Consider the following 22320-nt stretch of genomic DNA (forward strand, 5'->3'; position numbering starts at 1 on the left):
GTTGAAAAAAAAAGGGGAGGTGGGGGGGAGGAGAAGGGCTATTTCGAAGGTTGTAATGTTTGTGTTTCCCCTGTAGACACAACCAGAGCCCTGAAAACATTAAATATTTACTCCTCAAAACAATTGTTAAATAATCGTTCTTGTCATTGCAAATCCTCTGGTTGGATCAACAGGAGTTATAGCGAGATTACTAAGCCAGCCGTGCCCTTACTTCCATTGCAACCCTTCTGTACTAGGCGCCCCTTTAAGCCAAACAAGTGCAGGAACTGTCCCAGATGCAGTCGTGAGCCGACAAACCTCCTCCCTCAGCCGCTGTGTCTCCCGAGGGCGGGGATGCGGGGGTGTGGGGGGGAGGGAATGCCCAGCTCCCGGGGCGGCTGGGAGGACCGGGGCGTGCCCCTGCCGCTCCGCCTTCCCTCCCGCTCTCGGGCGGAGCCGCGGCGAACAGGCGCCGCTCTACACCCGACTGCGATCCGGAAGGGCTGTGGCGTGGCCCGGGCTCGGTGGGTCTTCCTCCAGCGGAGGTGGATGCGCGCGGCCACGATGAGCTGGGAGGTGCTGCTCTGGCTGCTGGCGCTGGGCGCGCTGCTCCTGCTCGTGGTGCAGCTGCTGCGCTTCCTGCGGGCCGACGGCGACCTGACCCTGCTGTGGGCCGAGTGGCAGGGGCGACGCCCAGGTGAGGACCCGCGGCCGCCCTTCCGGCGTGGGAGATCAAGTTCCCCGCCGTCGGGGCGCATCCTGATCTCTGCTGGCTCCACGCCCTTCTCGGTTGCGTAGAGCTTTCGGGCGACAAGGCCACGCCTATTCCCAGGGGCTGCGGGTGGGGGAGGAAGAGGCCAAGGCCCTGAGGGCGATTCTCCCCTTTTGTGTTCCGTCCTGATGGGTAGACGGCGTGGACTTGCCTTCCAGCCTAGGAAACCTCTCCATTTGTTGTCAAAGCATGAGAGAGCTGCAAACCGCGGGGTGCCCTCGGAACCCCGAATTCTTTACCAGTATGCCAGTATCTAAAGGATTCTGATGAAGTGTCATAGGATGACACTAGGAGACACAATGCGAGTTCCCCTTGCGTTTGTTAGGGGGCCTCGGTTGTGAGGACTTCCTGAAGTTGTTTGTCCTCCACTTCTCACTCTCTCGGAGTTGTGAAATAAAATCTGAGGTGATCTGGAGTCACCCACCAGAAAGAGCTGGATTGGAATTTTGTCTGAGTGAGATCATTACTGGCATACCATAGGGACATTCTGCCTATGCCACTTTTATCTGTCCCTTGCTTAATATAGATAGCCATTTACTGAACACATTCTACGTGCTAGGCAGTGTACCAGACTCTTCTTGCACATGAACCTCTAATCTTTACAACAACCCTTAGAAAGTAGGCATTATATAGCCGCGATTTCCAGATAGGGAAACTGATGCTCAGAGAAACTAAATGACCTGTCCAAAGCCTCCGTAGAACCTGGGGGTGGGGTTCCCTGTACCCACTTTCCTATATGAAAATACCCAAAGAATTTGGTGAGGTTTGCTGGAAGTGATGGCCAGTAGCTCAGAAGATAGACCATGCTTTCTGAACGGGGCGGGGGTGGGGGTGGGAGGTAGAAGTTGGGATATCACCCTAAAGAAGATGAAAACTGGTTCTTGAACAGCAAAAACCATCTTAGATATTACAACGGTTTGTATCCCTCGGAAGCTCAATTCCACCAGACAAAATCTTAGTATTTCATTACTCTTGTTGGCTTTTCTTGGGTATCACATAAATAACATTGACGTTAGTTCACGGAAGATACACAAAATGTATGCGAGATGAGTGCTACAGAATAATGGCAAATAGATCCTTTGCCTTAGTAGGCAGACTCTTCCTCAATTGCTCCATCTGAAAGTCATGTCTCAAGAGTTGCCTATTGTCTGCCATTGGCTACCTTGTGGATTTTTTTTTTCTTTTTTTTTTGATCCTCAGCACTTTTGTGGTAACTTGGACTTTGAGAACTCAGTAAAACTAGTTTATCTTGTATTATTTAATTCTACAAAAGTTATTCAACTCATCATTAATTTTGTTAAGTGCTGAAAAGGAAAAATGTTGGCAATGTGTGAATGAAGAGCTAGAAGCTGGTTAAATTAGAAGTTACTTTCTCACATCAGGCAGAAGTTGAAAGTTATGTCAAAAGTTAAGTTAAATTACATGACATAAAGTTAAGTTAGGTATAGCTTTTAAATTCTAATTTAATTTTTAGCTTAATTTTAAAATTTAGTCATTTTTATACTTGCATTGAATGATTTATACATAATCCTTTTCTATATGTACAGTACATAAACAGATACGGTATATCTATATATCTATAGTATTAAACTTTCATGGGGGTAGTGATTAGGAAAACTGTATCAAAAAGGGCTCCTTGGGGTTGGTGGGGAATGATAATGAAAAAAAGGTTAAGGGAACATGGAGGTAGACTCAGATTCCTAAAACAGCTCAGGCTGGAAAGATGGGCAGATCCTATGACGATAAAAAAATTTATCCTCCTCTACTTCTCTGTAGGTTTATTATTTTTTTGTTGCTTTTTAAAATAGACCACACACTCACATACTCACATAATGCAAAATTTAAAAAGCACAAAAGAATACACCATGAAAAGTAAATCTCTCTCTTATCCTTGTACTCCAGCCACCCAGGACGCCTCTCTGGAGGCAACAGCCATTTCCCACTTCTTGTATATCCTTCTAGAGATATTCTCTGCATTTCCAAGCATGAAGAAATTTAAGGGTGACTAATTTTAAATATTGCATTTAGATGGAGAAAACTCCGTGGCGCAAATCCAGAATAGGGGAAGTCTCAACAGCGGCACCTATGAGGTTGTGTTGATAGTAACCTCGACATGAGTCAACTGTGAAGTGGCTGCAGAAAAGATTAGAGAACCCTGGGCTGTGTTTGTAGATGTTTAGTGTCTGAAGTAACAACTGCAGATAACAGATGTCTATTAAACACCTTGCTTGCATGTGCCAGCCTCCAGTGGGTCACACAGCAGCGACTGAGCCAGCCACGCTCTGGGTCCTCACAGAGCCTGCCTTTGGGAGATGAGGGAGGTGATTTCCTCATCCCACCCTGCCCTGTCACCTCACTCTCTCCGTCACTGTCCAGACCCCATCAAAATTCTGTGTCCTGCTCTGCCAGCTCCCTTCAATGGGAAAATTGATCAACTAGAGCTTGTAAGAGGAGTGTGAGCAGAATTGTGAGGAAATCTGATGCCATGTCATGTGAGGAAAGGTGTTTATTTAATCTTAGAGAAGCAAGAGATGAGAGGATTTAGGGAGGGTTTAGGGACTGTCATGTGGAAGACAGGCTTGATTTTTTTTTTTTTTTCTCATACCAGAAGGCAAAACAGCTGCTGTTTGCTGTGGGTCAGTAGAAGTCAAAGGCGTATCTCACACCAGTGTAGGAAAGAACCCTTGAATAATTAGACTTTTCCAAAAAGGAGGGGTCACCTCAGGGATAACCAACTTCCTCATCTTGTGAGGGTGATTAAGTAGCGGCTAGTCAACAGCTTGATGAAGGAATTCTCACACTGGGTGGGGGTTGAACTATAAGTTTCCTTCTAATTCTAAGAATCTGCTTTTAGAAGCACCTCAGCGAAAGCCATTATGTATGCTAGATTCTGTGGAATTGGTAAACAAAAGTTGTGTGTGTGTGTGTGTGTAAGTTTTCCTCTCTGGGGTGGGAAGAAGGGTGCCAGAACTGTAATTGTACTAAGATAACCATGAGCCTGGGGTTTTTATGGTCCGCATTCAGTAATATCTCCTTATTGGTGGAAAAATAATGAAATCTGTCAGCTCTAGATTAGTAAATAATTCCAAAACAAATTATATTCTCCCTCAAGTTTGAGTATTGCAGAATTTTGGACCAGTGAGTAGTAATAAATGAATAAATGATTACCCAAATACATATACTGATGCTCCTGATAAAGTCCTGCAGGAAGGTTGTTCATTTGTGCCTTTCCATAAAAGTGGAAATATGACAGGAGAGCATTGTAGACCAGATATGATATTGGGAAGAATTCATCCATACTTCAGATGTTACATGAAACCGCTTTCCTGAGGATGTTACCTTTTCTTAAATATCTAAGAAACAGAGTTAGGGCTTTAATAATGTTGATCATATTAAAATATGGGCATCAGAGGATAGCGGTCAGAGTGTGGGCCTTGGAGCTAGGTGTCCCTGGGCTCATATCCCAGCTCTGCCAGAGGTCGTGGGTGTTTGTTGTTTATGGGGTCTTTTCTATATTCCATTCTCTATAATAGGCACTGAGGACATGACAATGCACAAGGAAGACACAGTCCCAGACCTATTAAAATTTACTGCTAGTGGGGGTAAATTAATCCTTTGAAGCCCCAGTTTCCTTTCTTTGTAAAATTGTGGTCATAATGCCTATTTCATAAAGTTCTTATGAGGGTATAAATAAGGTTATATGTTAAGAACATAAAAAGTGAGGAAAAAATTAACAATTATAGTTAGTAACCTTATTGCCCCTGGCTGGAGAAACTGCAACATACAAGTTTGGTGACTATTCCATGTTTTACTGCCATAAAGTCCCACTGTTAAAAACTTCTAGCAGTAATTACAGCTGAATTAAGCACTATGTGTCAGGCACTGATCTAAGTGCTTTACATGTTTTAACTCCTTTCTGGCAACAAACCTGTTTTAGTTTCCTAGCTGCTAAAACAGATACTATACAGCGGGTTGGCTTAACGGAAATTTATTGGCTTACGGTTTCAGATACTAGAGGGCTTGCTTTCTCCCGGGTGGGTATCTTCTGGCTGGCCAGCAATCTTTGGGGTTCCTTGGCTTTTGTGTCACATGGCAATGCCTGTGGCGGCACCCTCTCCTTTCTCTTCCAGTCTCTGGGTTCCGTTGACTTCTGGCTTCTTGCCTCTCCTGTGGCTCCTCTCCCTGTGACCTTCTCTATAAGGCCTTCAGTAATCGGATCAAGACCCCTCCTGATTCAGTTGGGCCAAACCTTAACTGAAGCAACCTCATCAAAAGGTCCTGTTTACACTGGGTTCACACCCACAGGAATGGATTAAGATTAAGAACATGTTTTTCTGGGGTCCAAAACTCCAAGCCACCACAAATCCTGAGGGAGGTTTTAGTATTATTCCCATTTTACAGTTGTGTTAAAATTAAGGCACCAAGTTCTCACATGGGAGCATTTCACTGCTGCGCATGATGGAGCTGGGATTTGAACCCTGGCAGTCTCTGGAGTGCATACTGTTAACTGTTAGAACTGTTTGACTACAGCAGTTAACTAGTGTCCTGATTTTAATTTTTCTTATCTGAAAGCCAAAATATATTGTGATGCCTTATTATTTTTTTATTAAATAGCACATCTTTTAATAAATAAAGCAGACAGAAACTTTGCACCACAGCAACTGTAGGAATTCAGATAGTGGCTATCAGCTCCTACAGTGCAAATAAGTTTTTCATTGGATAAAAGGAGAATAAACCACAGGGCATATCTGTGTTTCTGTAGTCTGTATTCTGTGACATTTTTACAGTCTTCACCCAAAAACATTATGGGCAAGCAGCATACAATGTTTCAAAATCTCTAACTACTAGATTCTTGGACGAACTACTAGATTCTCCAAAAATTTAAGCTCAGGCATTTGGGGAACATGCTTACAAAATGATCTTTAGCTGAATAGGCATCAGATTTAATTGAGGAATGGGAAAATATGACTTTGAGAAATGGGAAAACATGACTTTAAAAATACAGGATGATTCCACCGTACCACAGAGTAGATCTTCGTATATTTGGATTCCTCATCAGTAACTCCTTTACAAGAAATTAGAATAATAGAATTGAAAGCCGGATGGAACCTTTAGCTATCATCTAATCTGAATCTCTCATTTTATGGATGGAAAAGGTAAGTCCAGGCAGTGACTTTCTATTCAGTTAATTTTACATTTCCTTATCAAATACCTAGAAAAATGGAGCCTTGGAGTGAAATCACAGAAGTTATAAGGCTTACCTTGAAGAAAAGTCTGCAAAAACTTACCAAGAGTTTGGATTATACAAAATAATGTCTTGGTAACTGTTACCCATACAGTTTGTTTAAAGCTTTTTAATTTATGGGTGTAATCCACAGTATTTTCTCACCTCGATTCTTATTCCTTTCTCAATAGAATGGGAGCTGACTGATATGGTGGTGTGGGTAACTGGAGCATCAAGTGGAATTGGTGAGGAGCTGGCTTACCAGCTGTCTAAACTAGGAGTTTCTCTTGTGCTATCGGCCAGACGAGTGGGTGAGCTGGAAAGGGTGAAAAGAAGATGCCTTGGTGAGTAAATCTGTAACAGCAGCAGTGCTTCCTAGAAATAAATCTTAGGTAAACAGAATCCAAACTCAAATGTAGTTTTGGGAATTTGAGAGGTAATAATGGGATTTTCTTGCACAGAACTCCCTAGCTCCAAGCCCTCCAAGTGCTTTGACTCAAAGCCTCTTCCTTTTGTCATCTCTTAATTAGCTGCCCTTGGGTTTTTCTCTTTTCTGCTACCTTTCTACCTTGTTGCACTCACCCTTGACATTGGGGAGTGACCACCAATTCTCTCAAATGCTGGTGGCTTTTAGTGACCAGGTGACATACACCCTTGTCTTAGAGAAATAGACTGGTTCTTATGCATGACTTATTTATGTAACTGCATAAATTTAATTAAGAAGAATCTTACTAATTTTGCTAAAATGTCAGATGTTAAAGTCATATGGAAGAAATAGGATTTTCATTATAAAGGATAATGCTAGATCCCTTCCAGGATCATGTATTGCATTTAATTGCCATAATCTCTTTAGTTTTCTTACTTTTCTTTTTTTTTTTTTAATTGTGGGTACACATATATAAGGAATGGAATTAGGTTTAAAAAATGCAACTTGAGGTAGTAGTACTTTCATTTTCATATGTAGGGAAACAATGTTAATATGTTCATTTGTTTTTTTAGTGTAGTTATATTCACATTGAAAGCAGTCTCAGTTAATATAGTTCTTATTTGTCCTGGGACATTTAGTACTTAAACTGAGATAATTTTGAATTTTCCTGAACACCTTTCATCTTTCTGCCTGTCATCCTTTAAAAATCTTCAACATTGCTTAGTGAGCTAATCACCAGGAAGTGGGAGGTAATTGCCAATATTGCTTTCAAAGGCCTCTTGTATTTTTGCAGTGTTCCACTTATGGCTGCTGCTTCTCCATGGCTGTGACTTGCAAGTTCCAAGCTGGCAGAGCAGATGAACCATTTCAGTGTCTCTTAGCTGGAGTGATTGATTGTTTTGCTTTTATCTGTCAGATAATTGGTGCAAACTTTTTCATCTTTTAATACATCTGATGTTACACAATCTACTGCTTTGCCCATGATGCCTTTATACCTTTATATTTTCTCTACTTGCTTTTCTTATTGCTATTACTGGTTGTATTTCAAGGTTAGAGTCCAGAAAAATTAGTTTCAGTTGTACTTTTGATCAGAAATAGAAAGGACCAGTTACAGTTCAACATGTTGTTTCTTGGTTGGAATTTAAGGATTGTGTCCTTTTTCTTGTTTGCTTCCTGGAATCCTTAGCCTCTGGAGCGAAGTTGGTATATGCCATTTGACCGAAGGGTTCTGAGTGTCTTACTGATTTTAAGGATGCATATGTATATTTGTGTGTATATGTATATATGTATGTGTATATATATATATATACACACACACTCACATATATATATAAAGTTTTTATTTTGAAATATCTTCAAAATATTTTCAAACTTACAGGATGATTACAAAAATAATACAAACTCCATATAAAGGACTCCAACATACCTCTACTCTCCCAGATACCCAGATCCACCAATTTTAATGTATTGCCACATTTGCCATATCATTCTATCTGTCTATCTATATATCTATCTATCTACTTATCCATCTATCCATTTTCTGAACACTTGGGTGGTTGTATATATTATGCCCCTTGAACACTTAACATTACTTTGTATATTTCCTAAGAACCAGGATATTCACTTATGTAACCACCTTAAGTGCAGTTATTAAGTTCAAGAAATTTAACATTGATATAAAACTTAGAGTCTATATTCCAATTTTTTCGTATGTCCCAATAATATCCCTTTGAGCCTTTTCTCCTCCTTTGCTAGATCCCTTCCAGGATCATGTATTGCATATATATATATATGTAAATATATAATTTAATGTGTGTAAAAGAACAACTAAACTTTGTGAGCTTATCATAAAAGAAAGTGTACCTCTGTACTTCTATATAGATTGCTCTAAAACCTTTGCTTTTTCATCTTGTAGAATAGTCTTGATTTCTGCAGTCTTCTCCAAGGTTAGTCTGTATGTATCCAAGTTGAAGCAAGCCATTACATTTCCTGTGAACCCCACCTGCTTTTTGTTGCCACATCACCACCATCCTTATCTTGATTACTGAGAGAAACTCTTCTGCAGGGCCAATCAAAAATGAGAATTATTTGTCAACTCTTGTTGTAGAATGGGTATTAAACTTTATGCAAGTACAAGGAGCTTGACTGAACTGTGGTATGGCTTCCACACTAATTTTTAAGTGTATTTGTTCAGAGAATGGCAATTTAAAAGGAAAAGATATACTGGTTTTGCCCCTGGACCTGACCGACAGAAATTCCCATGAAGTGGCTACCAAAGCTGTTCTCCAGGAGTTTGGTAAAGTAAGTAGCATTTTGAATTGATATGGTATTCCTTTGAAGTAGCCACAGAAGAGATTCCTATCCATGGTACTGTCATCAAAAGGGCTTTAGGCAAATGGGATCCATGTTGTGAGAACTGGCCCATGAGTTAAACCTCTTCATCTCTCTGAGTCTTTGGCTTCAGGTAATTAAGCCAAACTTTTCATACATAAATGAGTACTAATTCCTCTATGCAAAGCAAAGGAAGTTAAAAATTCACTGTTGCTTTGATTTTTATGACATTTATTATCTCCCATAAAAAGTCACTTAAGAGGAATTCAATTCCATAGGTGAATTTTGAGATTATTATTATTTTTAATGCTCACTGTTGGAACTACACCTTTTTTCCACTGATTCTTCAACTTACTATAACCAATCATCCCCAGGAATTCCATTAATCATCCACAGAGCACACCTAAAGTGTCCCTTTTCTGATTTTATTTAACTAGATTGATATTCTGGTCAACAATGGTGGAAGATCCCAGCGTTCTTTGTTTGTTGACACCAGCCTAGACATCTACAAGGAGCTCATAGAGCTTAACTACCTAGGGACGGTGTCCTTGACAAAGTGTGTTCTGCCTCACATGATTGAGAGGAAGCAAGGGAAGATCGTTACGGTGAACAGCCTCATGGGTATTGTGTCTGCGCCCCTTGCCAGTGGCTATTGTGGCAGCAAACATGCTCTTCGGGTAAGACTGCTCCACCTCAGTTCTGATAGAATGACCAAAATGTGTTTATCTCTTATGGGGAATACGGCCGTCAGTGCATGCCATCATTAGGACTGGGAAGTGATGTAGGGACATAGGAAGAGAGCCACAAGGAGACCTTTGGTTGCGGATATCCCCAGTAGATGACGACTTAAGCCACACATGCCTCCAGCTTACCCATAAACATGTATTGAGTACCTACACTGTGCCATACATCCCTATCATAGGCTGTGGTCCCTGCCTTTAACAAGTGTACAGTCTAGTCTACATGTCACCCTTCACCTTATCCTCACTCCTACCACATCTTCATGGCAAGTTGAGGATCCGCCCCTCCTCCCTTCTATACACATTTCAGGATGTACTTTTTCTCCCCATTTCTGTGATTTCTTTTTCCATTTTACCTGGTTTAATTATATAAGCATGTCAGGAATAGGGGAAGCCCACTGAATGATTTGCCCTGCACCTCATATCCCTACTGGGACTTATCCAGACATGATTAACCTGGTTTCATTGGGAGAAGAAAATCTAGTCAAGGCAGAGGCTAGGAGGAAAGCTTGATTTGAGTTGCCCACCTATATGAGATGTAAATATTAGAAATGAATTAATTTTAATGTTGGATTGTGAGTGGATATAAAGAAACATTATTCAACCATAACATAGAACAAATTAAATCATAACGTCGTTAGGAGAAGAATGATTAAAGGAGACACATACTTCATAATTAGTGCTGTCAAAGGTTGGTTTAGGTAGAATGTTTCACTGTTGGAATGAGATGTAAAAGCTGGATGGTCATCACAGTTTCATGAAAATGTAAGGTTCTGGTTCTTTAGGACAGACTCTGCTCTGAAGAGCAGTGGTAAAGCTTCCGGAATGCTACACTGGTGATTTCCTCTTACTTAGTAATGAGTTATCAGTCACTTCCTGCAGGGCACTTGGGAAAGCCTCAGTCAGGCAGATGAGGGAGGGACTCATCCTCGTGTATTTGACACCAAGTATTTCATAAGACAGGCAGGATGCTTTCAGTAAATACAGGCATTTTGTCTGGTCTGCCCTCTAAGACATACTGTTTTACTACTGGGTTTGATCTTCTGAAAAAATGTGGCATGTTGAGGCTCTAATTAGTTTTCAGTAGCTGAACACTGAGACCAAGTTGCTCTTTTTTTTTTTAATGAAATTTTTTATTTACACACTGTATCTAGAAGCAGATACATGAATTCTTATGCAATTAATTTCCAAAAATGTGCAAGAATTACTATAATTTGTATACAAACCAAAACACATATTAAAATCAATGGACTTTGGATAATGCATTGTTCTCATACAAATGGTATACACTTCATTTGAAACAGAGAAAAAGTGTAAACTACAGCAATCTGGATTGCAAGTATTAATTTCCTGGCACTCCAACAAAACTATAAAATTTCTTTAACCCAACATGTATACTTATTACAAACTTCTATAAGAATTTTTCATATCTCTGGATGTAGAGTTTGGAACACTTTTCAGAAACAGCAACTACACGTTTTGCCATGTTGTGATCGATTAATAAAAAAGAATGTTTATTAAAAAAACCTTCTTTACAGGATTAAAAAGGTATTAAAAGAAATCAAATGATTACTCATGTACCAATACTTTTAGAATTTTAAAGTTATGCTCTTTTTAAAGAGCACATTTCCTTCCCAGCCTTCATTTCCAGCTTAAGTATTTATCATTGAAAATTTACACATCGTACTAGGTGTGATTTCAAACGAGGAGAGAGTTTATTGTTTGATGTATTGGCTTGGGTGGTCCTTGCTCCTCTTTTGCTATAGAGCAGAAGGTTAAGGGTATGCGGTGGGGGGGACTTCCTTCATTTACCAAGCATTCTTCTTTCCAATCCATCTCTGAGTCAGCCACTGTGTTCGGCTCTGATGGCATGGACACTCAGGTCCTGTGTTTGTTAGGGGTCAGCATTAAGGTCTGGTAACTGTTTAATGTTGTTGTATCATATATGAATGGGCCATGGGTGAGGCATTTAGGCTTTTCAATAGTTAACCCAGCCTAATAGCAACAATGTCCTGGAACATTTCCTAATAGGAAAAGAGATGAGGGGATTTTGAGTCTCTTTTTTCTCCTTAGTGGTTTAATGATCAAACAACCAGACAAACAAAAGATGAAATGACAGGGTTTTTCATTCTAGAGTGTCTAACTGGTTTTGGCAAAAGTCATTTAGTAGGTAATTATATTACATTGTTAACTAGCCATGTACCTTCTGATCACCCCCCAAAAAGATAAATGTTTGCTGAAACTAATTCAGTCTGTTAAAATAGTAATATAAATAGAAAAAAGTCAAATTCTTTCTCTGTGATAGTTTCCATTAAGTACTAATCCCTTCCTGCTCCTTCTTACACCAAATAAGGGCACTTTAGATGAATTTGGGGCATAAAAAGAAACCCCAACCTCAATGATTCTTAATGCAGAACTTGCAGCCCTTTTGGAGTGGGAAAATGGTGTATCAGAATCTAGGGATAGTTTTTCATCTATCCAGTGCTTGCCTACCATAAAAATCACTGACATGATGGGCCGCCACTACTAAAGGGGGTGAACCGTTCATATCTGGAAAAGCTGAGAATGTTGTTCTAGGCTGCCTCCAGTTGGTCTTAAAGTTAAAAATGCCTACTAAGCTTGCACAGTTACGTTACCTGTCCTTTACTCAGGCATTTCAGAACGTCTTTTTGATAAATGTGTTGATATTGTTCTTCATAAAAAGTTGAAGAAAAGTATTTCATGCCCATAGTAAACATGAGATATGTCTGCATTTAATTTTTTTATTTACCTTTTTTTTTTTTTGCCTGTTAGGGTTTTTTTAATAGCCTCCGAACTGAACTTGCTGCATACCCAGGTATAACAATTTCTAACATTTGTCCAGGACCTGTGCAATCAAATATTGTGAAGAATGCCCTAACTGAAGAAGTCACAAAGGTAAAAATTTCTAGTTGGGAAATAATTTGAATGTGTTAATAGATAACTCGTTTGTATTACTCCTTCTCAGGTTTTGCATTAAAACTCTAATGAATTATTCAGAAAACTTAATTCATCAATTGTTTTCACATCAACTTAACTCATGGCATTATGAAAATTGTTAAGGCTAGCTAATAGTGCTTTTTATTTTTTTGGCATCCAGTTTTAGTAAAGGCCAATGAAATTGTTAAGATACCATTTATAAGTAATCCACTATTAGGTGGGCCATCAACATTTAAGAAACCCAGTTTCTACTAATTCACAAACTTTAGCAACATTGAAGGGTTCTGCTGGGCTTAATTTTAGAACATTAAATATTACTGGGATTATTTTAGAGGCATTTTTTTGAGGGAACTTAGAAAATGTCTTGTCAAATTGTGTTTATTTTAGATTAGCCTTGCCAAGGCCTGTGCTTCCCTAGCTCACAGATTACACCCAGTGATCTATCAAATCAATAGCAAGTGTCTCATAGAGAGGAATTCAGTATTATTTGATAATACAACATCCCTCTCCACTCCATGAAATTTTCCTTCTTCTTCAATTAAGATTTATTTCTTATACATAAATCTGTATATGCTTTATGTAAATGTTCACAGATATAATTTATATTTTCACATTTTCTGTGGAAGCTCAAGGTAAAATGAAATCAGGAACTACTGGAATCAAGAGATTTGGAATCTAGACCTGGTTCTAACATTAATGATTTGTGTGAACTCAGATGACTTAGTATCTTTCTGGGCCTCAGTTTATTTTTTTATAGAATGGTAGTAGATTAAGTAGATTAATGACACCATCTTTTTTCACTTGCAAGAAATCCCTTTCATTTGTTCCTTCACTTCATCCACATGGACTCCATGCTTTACAAGATTTTATTTGCTAAATGCATGTATTAATAATTTGTTTAAAAATTTTTATTACTAAGGTGATACAGAATTATCATTAAGCACATTAAGATGATGTAATTCTAATTAAAAGCAAAGAACCTTCATCTTTTTAAAAAAACTTTTAGTAACAAATATACAGCACAGAATTTCCATTTTTATCACATTTAAGTGTACAATTGAGCAGTATTAATTCTATTCTCAATATTGTGCTACAATCCCCAATGTTTACTACTTCCTTTTTTTTTCTTTAAAGGTTATTTATTTCAGTGAATGTTAACAGTAACAGAAAAGTATAGAGAATAATGTAAAAATGTGTCCTCCAAACCAGAGTTCTTTTGATTGTGAAGTCACACTGGCCTCACCATTCCCAGACGGAAGCACCTGGTCTTGGCCGCTTTTGGAGGCTCTCTGGGCCGGGTGACCTGTCCAACCCTGTGGACACTGCTCCTGTGAAGTGCAGCACGTTCCTCTGGCCCATGTCCAGTTGCTGGGTGCTGCATTCTGTACATGGGTGTGTCTTTCACGCCCCTGCAGGACTTTGAGTTGTAATTTTTTTTTTTTTTTTTTGAGAAGATGTGGGTTTACAGAACAATCATGCATAAAATACAGGATTCCCATAGGTCACTTCACCACCAACACCTTGCATTGGTGCAGAACTTTCGTTACAATTGATGATAGCAATTTTTTAAAATTATACTATTTTTTAACAGTACTTACCTTAGCTACAATTGATGAAAGATTATTAAAATAGTACTAACTGTCTCGTCCATAGTTTACATTAGGTGTATTTTATCCCACATACCACATTATTAACACCTTGGATTACTGTTGTACATTTGTTATAATTCATGAAGGAACATTCTTATACTTGTACTATTAACTATAGTCCATCATCTACAATAGGGTTCACTGTGTTATATAGTCCTGTGTTTTATCTTTTAATTTTTATTCTAGTAACAGGTATTACTTAAAGTTTCTCCTTTTAACCAGTTATATAATTCAGTGCTGTTAATTATACTCAGAATATTGTGCTACCATTGCCACCATCCATTTCCAAATATTTATAATCCACTAAATAGAAATTCTGTGCAAATTAAGCATCTACTTTCCATTCTCTAAACCCAGTCTCTCCCTTGGTAACCTATAATTTAGATTCTATCTCTATGAATTTGCTTATTATATTTAGTTCATATCCCTGAGATCATACAATATTTGTGCTTTTGTGTCTGGCTCATTTCACTCAACTTAATGCCCTCAAGGTTCATTCATGTTGCCACATGCATCAGGACTTCATTCCTTTTTACAAGTATACCCTTGTGTATATGTATATACCACATTTGTTTATCCAATCATTGGTTGATGGACACTTGGGTTGCTTCCATTTTTTGGGAATTGTGAGTAATGTCCCTATGAACATTGGTGTGCAAATATCTGTTTGAGTCCCTGCTTTCAATTCTTCTGGGTATACAGCTGGTAGCAGGATTGCCCAGCTGTATGGTAATTCTATACTTAGCTTCCTGAGAAACCACCAAACTGTCTTTCTAAAGTGGCCGCACCATTTTACATTCCCATCAGCAATGAATGAATGTTCCCATTTCTTCTCATCCTCTCCAACACTTGTAATTTTCTGTTTTTTTTTTTTAATAGTGGGCATTCTAGTGGGTGTGAAATGATAATTCATTGTAGTTCTGCTGCATAATAGCTAGTGATGTTGAGCACCTTCTCATGTGCCTTTTAACCATTTGTATATCCTCTTTGGTGAAATGTCTATTGAAGTCTTTTGCCCATTTATTAATTGGGTTGTTTGTCTTTCTATTGTTGAGCTGTAGGATTTGTTTATATATTCTGGATATTAAATCCTTATCAGATATGTGGTTTCCAAATATTTTCTCTATTGAATAGGTTGTCTTTTCACATTGAGGCACAAAAGTTCTTAATTTTGAGGAGGTACCATTTATCTATTTTTTCTTTTGTTGATTGTGGTTTGGGTGTAAAGTCTAAGAAACCATTGCCTAAAAGAAGATCCTAAAGATGTTTCCCTACATTTTCTTTGAGGATTTTTATTTTACTGGTTCTTACATTTAGGTCTTTGATCCATTTTGTGTTGATTTTTGTATATAGTATGAGATAGGGGTTCTCTTTCATTCTTTTGCATATGGATATCCAGTTCTCCCAGCACTATTTGTTGAAGACTATTCTTTCCCAATTGAGTGGACTTGGAAGTTTTGCGAAAAATAGAGGATCTATTTCTGAATGCTCAATTCAATTCCATTGGTTGATGTGCCAGTTCCATGCTGTTTTGACCACCATAGCTTTGTAATATATTTTAAATTCAGGAAGTGTGAGTCCTCTGACTTCATTCTCCTTTTTCAAGATGTTTGTGGCTATTCGGGGCCCCTTTAATTTTTAAATAAATTTGATGATTGGATTTTCCATTTCTGAAAAGTAGACTGTTGGAATTTTGATTGGGATTGCATTGAGTCTGTAAATAACTTTGGTCGAATTGACATCTTAACAATATTTAGTCTTCCATTCTAGGAACATGGAATGTCCTTCTATTTATTTATTCTTCTTTGATTTCTTTTACCAGTATTTTGTAGTTTTCTGTGTACAAGTCCTTTACATTCTTGGTTAAATTTATTTGTAGATATTTAATTCCTTTAATTGCTCTTGTAAATTGATTTTTTTCTTGATTTCCTTCTCAGATTGCTCTTTACTGGTATATAGAAACACCACTGATTTTTATGTGTTGATCTTGTATCCCACCCCTTTGCTGAATTCATTTATTAGCTCTAGTAGCTTTGTTTTAGAATTTGCGGTACTTTCTATATATAGGAGCATGTCATCTGCAAATAGTGAAAGTTTTATTTCTTCCTTTCTGATTTTGTGCAATTTAATTCTTTTTCTTGCCTAACTGCTCTAGCTAGAATGTCCAGTACAGTGCTGAATAACAGTGGTGACAGTGGACATCCTTGTCTTGTTCCAGATCTTAGAGGGAAAGCTTTCAGTCTTTCACCATTAAGTATGATATTAGCTGTGGGTTTTTCACATATTCCTTTATCATGTTGAGGGAGTTTCCTTCTATTTCTAGTTTTCTAAGTGTTTTTATTAAGAAAGGATGCTAGATTTTGTCAAATGCCTTTTCTGCATCAATTCAGATGATTGTGTTTTTTTCCCTTCATTTTGTTAATGTGGTGTATTACATTAATTGATTTTTTCCCCTTGCATACCTGGGATAAAACCCACTTGATCATGGTGTTTAATTCTTTTAATGTGCTGTTGGATTGTATTTGCAAGTATTTTGTTGAGGATTTTTGCATCTATATTCATAAGAGAAATTGGTCTGTAATTTTCTTTTCTTGTATCTTTCTCTGCCTTTGGTATTAGGATGATGTTGGTTTCATAAAATGAGTTAGATAGTGTTCCCTCCTCTTCAGTTTTTTTTTGGAAGAGTCTGAGCAGGATTGGTATTAGTTCTTCTTAGAATGTTTGGTAGAATTCATCCATGAAGCCATCTGGTCCTGGGCTTTTCTTTGTTGGGAGGTTTTATTTTTGTTTTTGTTTTTGTTGTTGTTGGGAGATTTTTGATGACTGACCCAATTTCTTACCTATAATTGGTATGTTGAGGTCTTCTGTCTCTTCTAGAGTCAGTGTAGGTGGTTTGTGTGTTTCTATTTGTCCATTTTATCTAGATTGTCTACTTTGTTGGCAAACAGTTGTTCATAGTATCTTCTTATAGTCCTTTTTATTTCTGTGGGGTTAGTTAGAAGAATGAGTCCTCCAATTTCACTCTTCTTTTTCAATGTGTTTTTGGCTATTCGGGGCCCCTTTCATTTCTAAATAAATTTGATGATTGGATTTTCCATTTCTGAAAAGTAGACTATTTTCATGTTTTATTTTGTTTACATCTTCTCTCTTTTTTTCTTTGTCAGTCTAGCTAAGGGTTTGTCAATTTTATTGATCTTCTCAAGGACCAACTTTTGGTTTTGTTAGTTCCATTGTTTTTTTTTTATTCTCAATTTTATTTATTTCTGTTCTAATCATTGTTATTTCTTTCCTTCTGCTTGCTTTGGGATTAGTTTGTTCTTTTTCTGTTACCTCCAGGTGAACAACTAGGTCGTTGAGTTTAGTTCTTCCTTCTTTTTTAATGTAGGTGTTTAGTGCTACAAATTTCCCTTTCAGTACTGCCTTTGCTGCATCCTGTAAGTTTTGGCATGTTGTATTCGTGTTTTCACTTCTCTGGAGATTTTACTGATTTCTCTTGCAATTTCTTCTTTGACTTGCCATGAGCTTCTTCTACCATTTTAAAGCTATGTTTCTTGATTGTGCACTTATGCAGTTACTGTAACCCTTTAACTGTTTTCTGGAGTTTTGAGGAAGATGACTGACAGTTTTTGCTAGTTGTTTAAAGATTCCGTGGGATAATTCACCCTAGAGCGTCTTAAATTGCCATCTTGGTCAACTGCTAAATCTCAAACCTTCATCTTTTAGTTAGCTTGTACAATCTTATATGGTAAATGTGTGATTTTTGTTAGGCTTTTTGAAATATTATAAAAAGTTTATAAATCCTCATTAGTACCTATGGGGTCTCCTAAGGGGCTCCTTACTATAGGAGCCACTCCTTTTGGATCCTTTCCAGCTTAAAAGTTCTGTCAGATAGTTTAGATAAATACTCAGTATTCACTTTAACTTTTCAATTTTCTTAGTCCTTAGGCAATGACAGAGACCAGTCCTACAAGATGGCAACTAGTCGTTGTGTGCGACTGATGTTAATCAGCATGGCCAATGATTTGAAAGAAGCTTGGATTGCAGATCAACCTTTTCTGTTAATGATATATTTGGGGCAATATATGCCAGCCTTGACCTGGTGGCTAGCCAGCAAGTTAGGAAAGAAAAGGATTGAGAACTTTAAGAATGGTTTGGTAAGATCAATTTATACATTTCTTAATAATGCATATCAACCTTGTAGAAAAATACAAAATTTTCCAGTGTTTAAAAAGCTTTTCTTACTAAGCCTCCACCAACTTTATGATACACATATAAAACGTGTAAAAAGTGTTCTATTCCCATGCATATCTGCTGGTTTACCATAAGTCATTACTGGTCTTAGACAATGAAGATTTTTTACAAAGTAAAATCAAATCAAAGATTGCCATTTTTCTCTATATTTACTGTTTGACCAGTGTATGCTATAATCTGTTCATGGAGTATCTGAAAAAGCGTTCGCTAAATTTTTCATTTAGTACCATTTAGAATTTCAGGAAGGAGAGAGACCCTTTAGTTAGGGTTTTTGCCCCACAAATCATCTCTCACCACTCGCATTGTCTATTCCTTATTCCCACAATTCTAGCCTATGGCAAGTGGGATTCCTCTGCACAAAATTCTCTTTCCCCATTGCTTCTCCCCACCAACTCCTACCAATCCTATGAGTCTCAGCTTAGGTGTCTCTTCCTTGGAGTGATACCTGGCCTCCCTTTCTGTTTCTCCTCAAGACTAGGTGTACCATGGATTCCATGCTTGCCTCTGTCAAACCACTTACCACACTGTTAAAACAGATGTGTGTACAATGTATAGTACTGGTTCCTTTTACCTCATTCCTGATCTACTCTGCACAGCTAAGATGTGTCTATGCCCATGTCTAAGAAAATATGCTGATTAGTCCTTCTTTCAGCATTCATACTTATAGCAAATAAAAGTAAATATGAAGTATTTCTGAGAAAACTATGACTATCAAAATAGACTAATGTATAAATTGCATGGGAAATGTAATGGGTTAAGCCCCAAATTATAGATTATGATTATGAAAAGAAAGATTATTGCTGCTGATAGTTTTTATTATTAAAATATTTCTTTCCATGATTGTTATTGATTGTTAGTACCTTTTTATAGAAATCAACCAATAGGGATTGATATATAACAAAAAGAGAATTATATAAATGAGATAATACTGTATGTAACATAATCTACCACTAATTAAGCAAACCACTAATTGTTAGACATTAGTTTGTTCCAACTTTTTGCAGCCCTTGTTTACTGGCTAAAAATGAATTAGGGGGGAAAAAGTACAAAAAAATGCTTTAAAAGACTTAAAGGTTATTAACTGTTCCATGATATACCTAATGTCCAGAGCTTGAAAAATCATGAAGAAGGCAGTATATTTTCTACCAAGCTGGAACATGGATCAGTTTGCTTTGAGCCAAATCATTTAAAAGTGTTTTAGTAACATTGGGACTTGACATTGTGAGGCTGGTTCTAAAGGTAGAGCTTCATCAAAGATTACACCTGAGTTTTGAATTTGGAGGTAAGCTGCTACAGTAGCATTGTGCCCAGTGATGGGTAAGACTCAGGAGGGGAAGTCCACATTACTAAAGAGGAGGCAGTACATCCTGGTTAAAAGCATGGGGCTTAGTGCCTGTCTACCTGGATTAAATCCCAGCTGTACCCCGTACTAGCCCGATGACCTTAGGCAACTTATTTCTCTATAACTCAATTTCTCCATCCATGAGATAGAGATTAATGATAATAGTACCTAGTCATAGAGTTGTTATGGGGATTAAATTAGTTAGTATATGGAAAAAATTTTAAACACAGTCTGGAGCGTTATGCTTACTAAATGTTAGCTGCTGTGCTTTTATTTTTCATTCAGAGTTTGATGGCAGCTTATAAGGATATTCAGCTTATAGATAATAAAGATCAAAGACCTAAATAATGGGGCAGAGAGCAAACTGTTTTAGGGAGGAAAGTGAGACCAGGGACTAGAGTTTCAGTCCTCTATAGTAGTTGTTGATCTTTCAGGAATGTCCATAGTGAAGGTTATTTTGTTTGGTTTACAGAATATCTGACTATAAAATATAAAGATCACTCAGCAAATCTAGCATTTGATTTATACTAGCTTTTCTTTGCTAAGAATGATTGTCTTTTTTTTTTCCTACAGTGCTATTTAATATATTGTTTATGACACAGTCTTATTACTGTATCACTCTTTTTAAGGATAAATTGAGCATCCTCTCATTTCCCAATACCATTTATGAAAATAATACCTTGTTCTTTACACAAAATCATAGAAACTTTTAAAAATTGTTTCTCATTTTTATCCTCCTCTCCTCCCTGTTTCTTTCAAGCTGTCTACAATTATTTTCTGTTGTATATCTCCGTTACCTTATTGAGCTATTTAAGCATTTAAGTTTTAAGAGAATGCCAATATAACTTATCCCAAGCTAAATGTACTTGTTGAATTTGTTTCTATCTTTTTGGCTATAAAAAGTATGTCTGGAACTTTGTATTTTTATGAGGTTTTTTTTTTTTTTTTGTTTTTGTTTTTAGGAATCAAGACTAATAACTGAATTTCATATTATCATGATTTTTTTTTGTCTTAGTACAAATTCTTAGAAGCCATAAATGTATACCCAACCAAATGAAACATCACATCTAAGGGGTTATCAACTTACCTTGTTCTACTCTTTAAATAAAATACTAAAAGTTCACAAATCATTTTAGAGTTAGTTATAAAGTCAATTCTAAATACTCTGACCTATTTTTTGCCTTGATTAAGTTAGTGTAGGTGTGAGATGCAGGTCGAGAAGAGCAGTAATTAGAGAGTTCAGCATGTAAGAAATGGCATAAGAAGATGCCAACCAATGATATTTATTACCAGATAGAAAAGAGATTCTAAGTCCATTAGAGGCTTTTGTATGTGTGTAGATCTAGAATTTTGGTTATGATTTCTATTCTAATTAAGGCATTTGCCCAGATTTTGTAAGAATTCTTAACAGTGATTCATAATGATACAGCTTGTCTAAGCAGAGATTGATTCATGTTATTCCCACTCTGTTACAGGATGCAGATTCCTCTTATTTTAAACCCTTGAAGACAAAACATAACTGAAGGAACACTTGCATTTTCAAGCTGCTAGTGGAAGAATGGAAAAACATGAAAACAGCAATCTCTTATGCACCGAAGATGAATCTGTGACTTTACTTTTTAAAAAATATAACTTTCCTTTTAACATTGTAATGAATAAGAAAATCAAAGATTGCCATGAATCTTGCATACATTCTTGGATAAAAGAATTTTAAAATATTCTGGCATATATGCTTAAAATCTAGGTTAACAAAATGCTAACCAAAGATGTATAGTAATTAATTTAACATAAATGCATGGAATATTTTGCTCAAGGCAGAGTGCTGGTTAATGAGCAGATACAAAAAAGTTTCTGAAATGATCCTGGCCTCCAAAATGCTTGCACTGTCTTAGAAAACTGAGTTAATAGGTACACAAATGACTATAATTGGAAAGAGCAGGTAGGACTCATAGCAGCCATCATTTATTAAATACCTGTTATATGCCATTTGTTGTACTGGGGTGCTTTGTATGAATTAATTCATTTATTCCTTATAAAAGCCCTATAAGGTCTGTAGTATTATCTAAATTTATTGATGAAGAAAGAGACACCCAAAGCAACTAGGTGTTACTTTCTCAAGGTCACAAAACTAGTAAGGGGTAAAACCAGGATTAAATTCAGCTCAGGATTACTCTATTGGCGACTCCTGACTCTAGTTATTATAATTAATTTTACTTTAATCTTTAGCATCTTACAGTAGAAAACAAACAAATATTCCTTGATTATCTATTGTCAAGAAGGGTGTTATAGGAGAAGAAAAACATGGTTCTTACCTACAAGCGTTCACTGTTTAGCTGAAGCCCAAGTAACGTACACAACATAACTATATAATAGTTGGGGGTGTTGGAGATCACCCTGGAGGCTATGCTTGGGAAAGGTGGAACATGACATGAAGGAACACTGGGGTACAGCAGGTGGAAGCAATGGAATAAATGCACATATAGCAACATAGATATATCCTAGAAGAATGGTGATGAGCAAAGAAAGGAGCAATGAACTATAACAATACTGTTTACAAACATTTAAATATATATGATAGAAGATAGTGCTCATTTTGTGAGAAAATATCACAAAAAGATACACATTAAATGCATTAAAATAATTGCTT

General features: G+C 37.3%; 1 protein-coding gene across 1 annotated transcript; it reads left to right on the plus strand.

Annotated features, from left to right (window-relative positions):
* Positions 1 to 407: 407 nt before the first annotated feature.
* DHRS7 (dehydrogenase/reductase 7) lies at positions 408 to 21855 on the plus strand. The gene is made up of 7 exons (XM_037832596.1): positions 408 to 676; positions 6167 to 6319; positions 8597 to 8703; positions 9171 to 9410; positions 12267 to 12389; positions 18019 to 18234; positions 21149 to 21855. The coding sequence occupies exons 1-7, from the start codon at positions 529 to 531 to the stop codon at positions 21194 to 21196; spliced, it is 1035 nt and encodes a 344-aa protein (XP_037688524.1). The 5' UTR covers positions 408 to 528; the 3' UTR covers positions 21197 to 21855.
* The last annotated feature ends 465 nt before the right edge of the window (positions 21856 to 22320 follow it).

This window comes from Choloepus didactylus, chromosome 4 (genome assembly GCF_015220235.1).
Source record: "Choloepus didactylus isolate mChoDid1 chromosome 4, mChoDid1.pri, whole genome shotgun sequence".
NCBI lineage: Eukaryota > Metazoa > Chordata > Mammalia > Pilosa > Megalonychidae > Choloepus > Choloepus didactylus.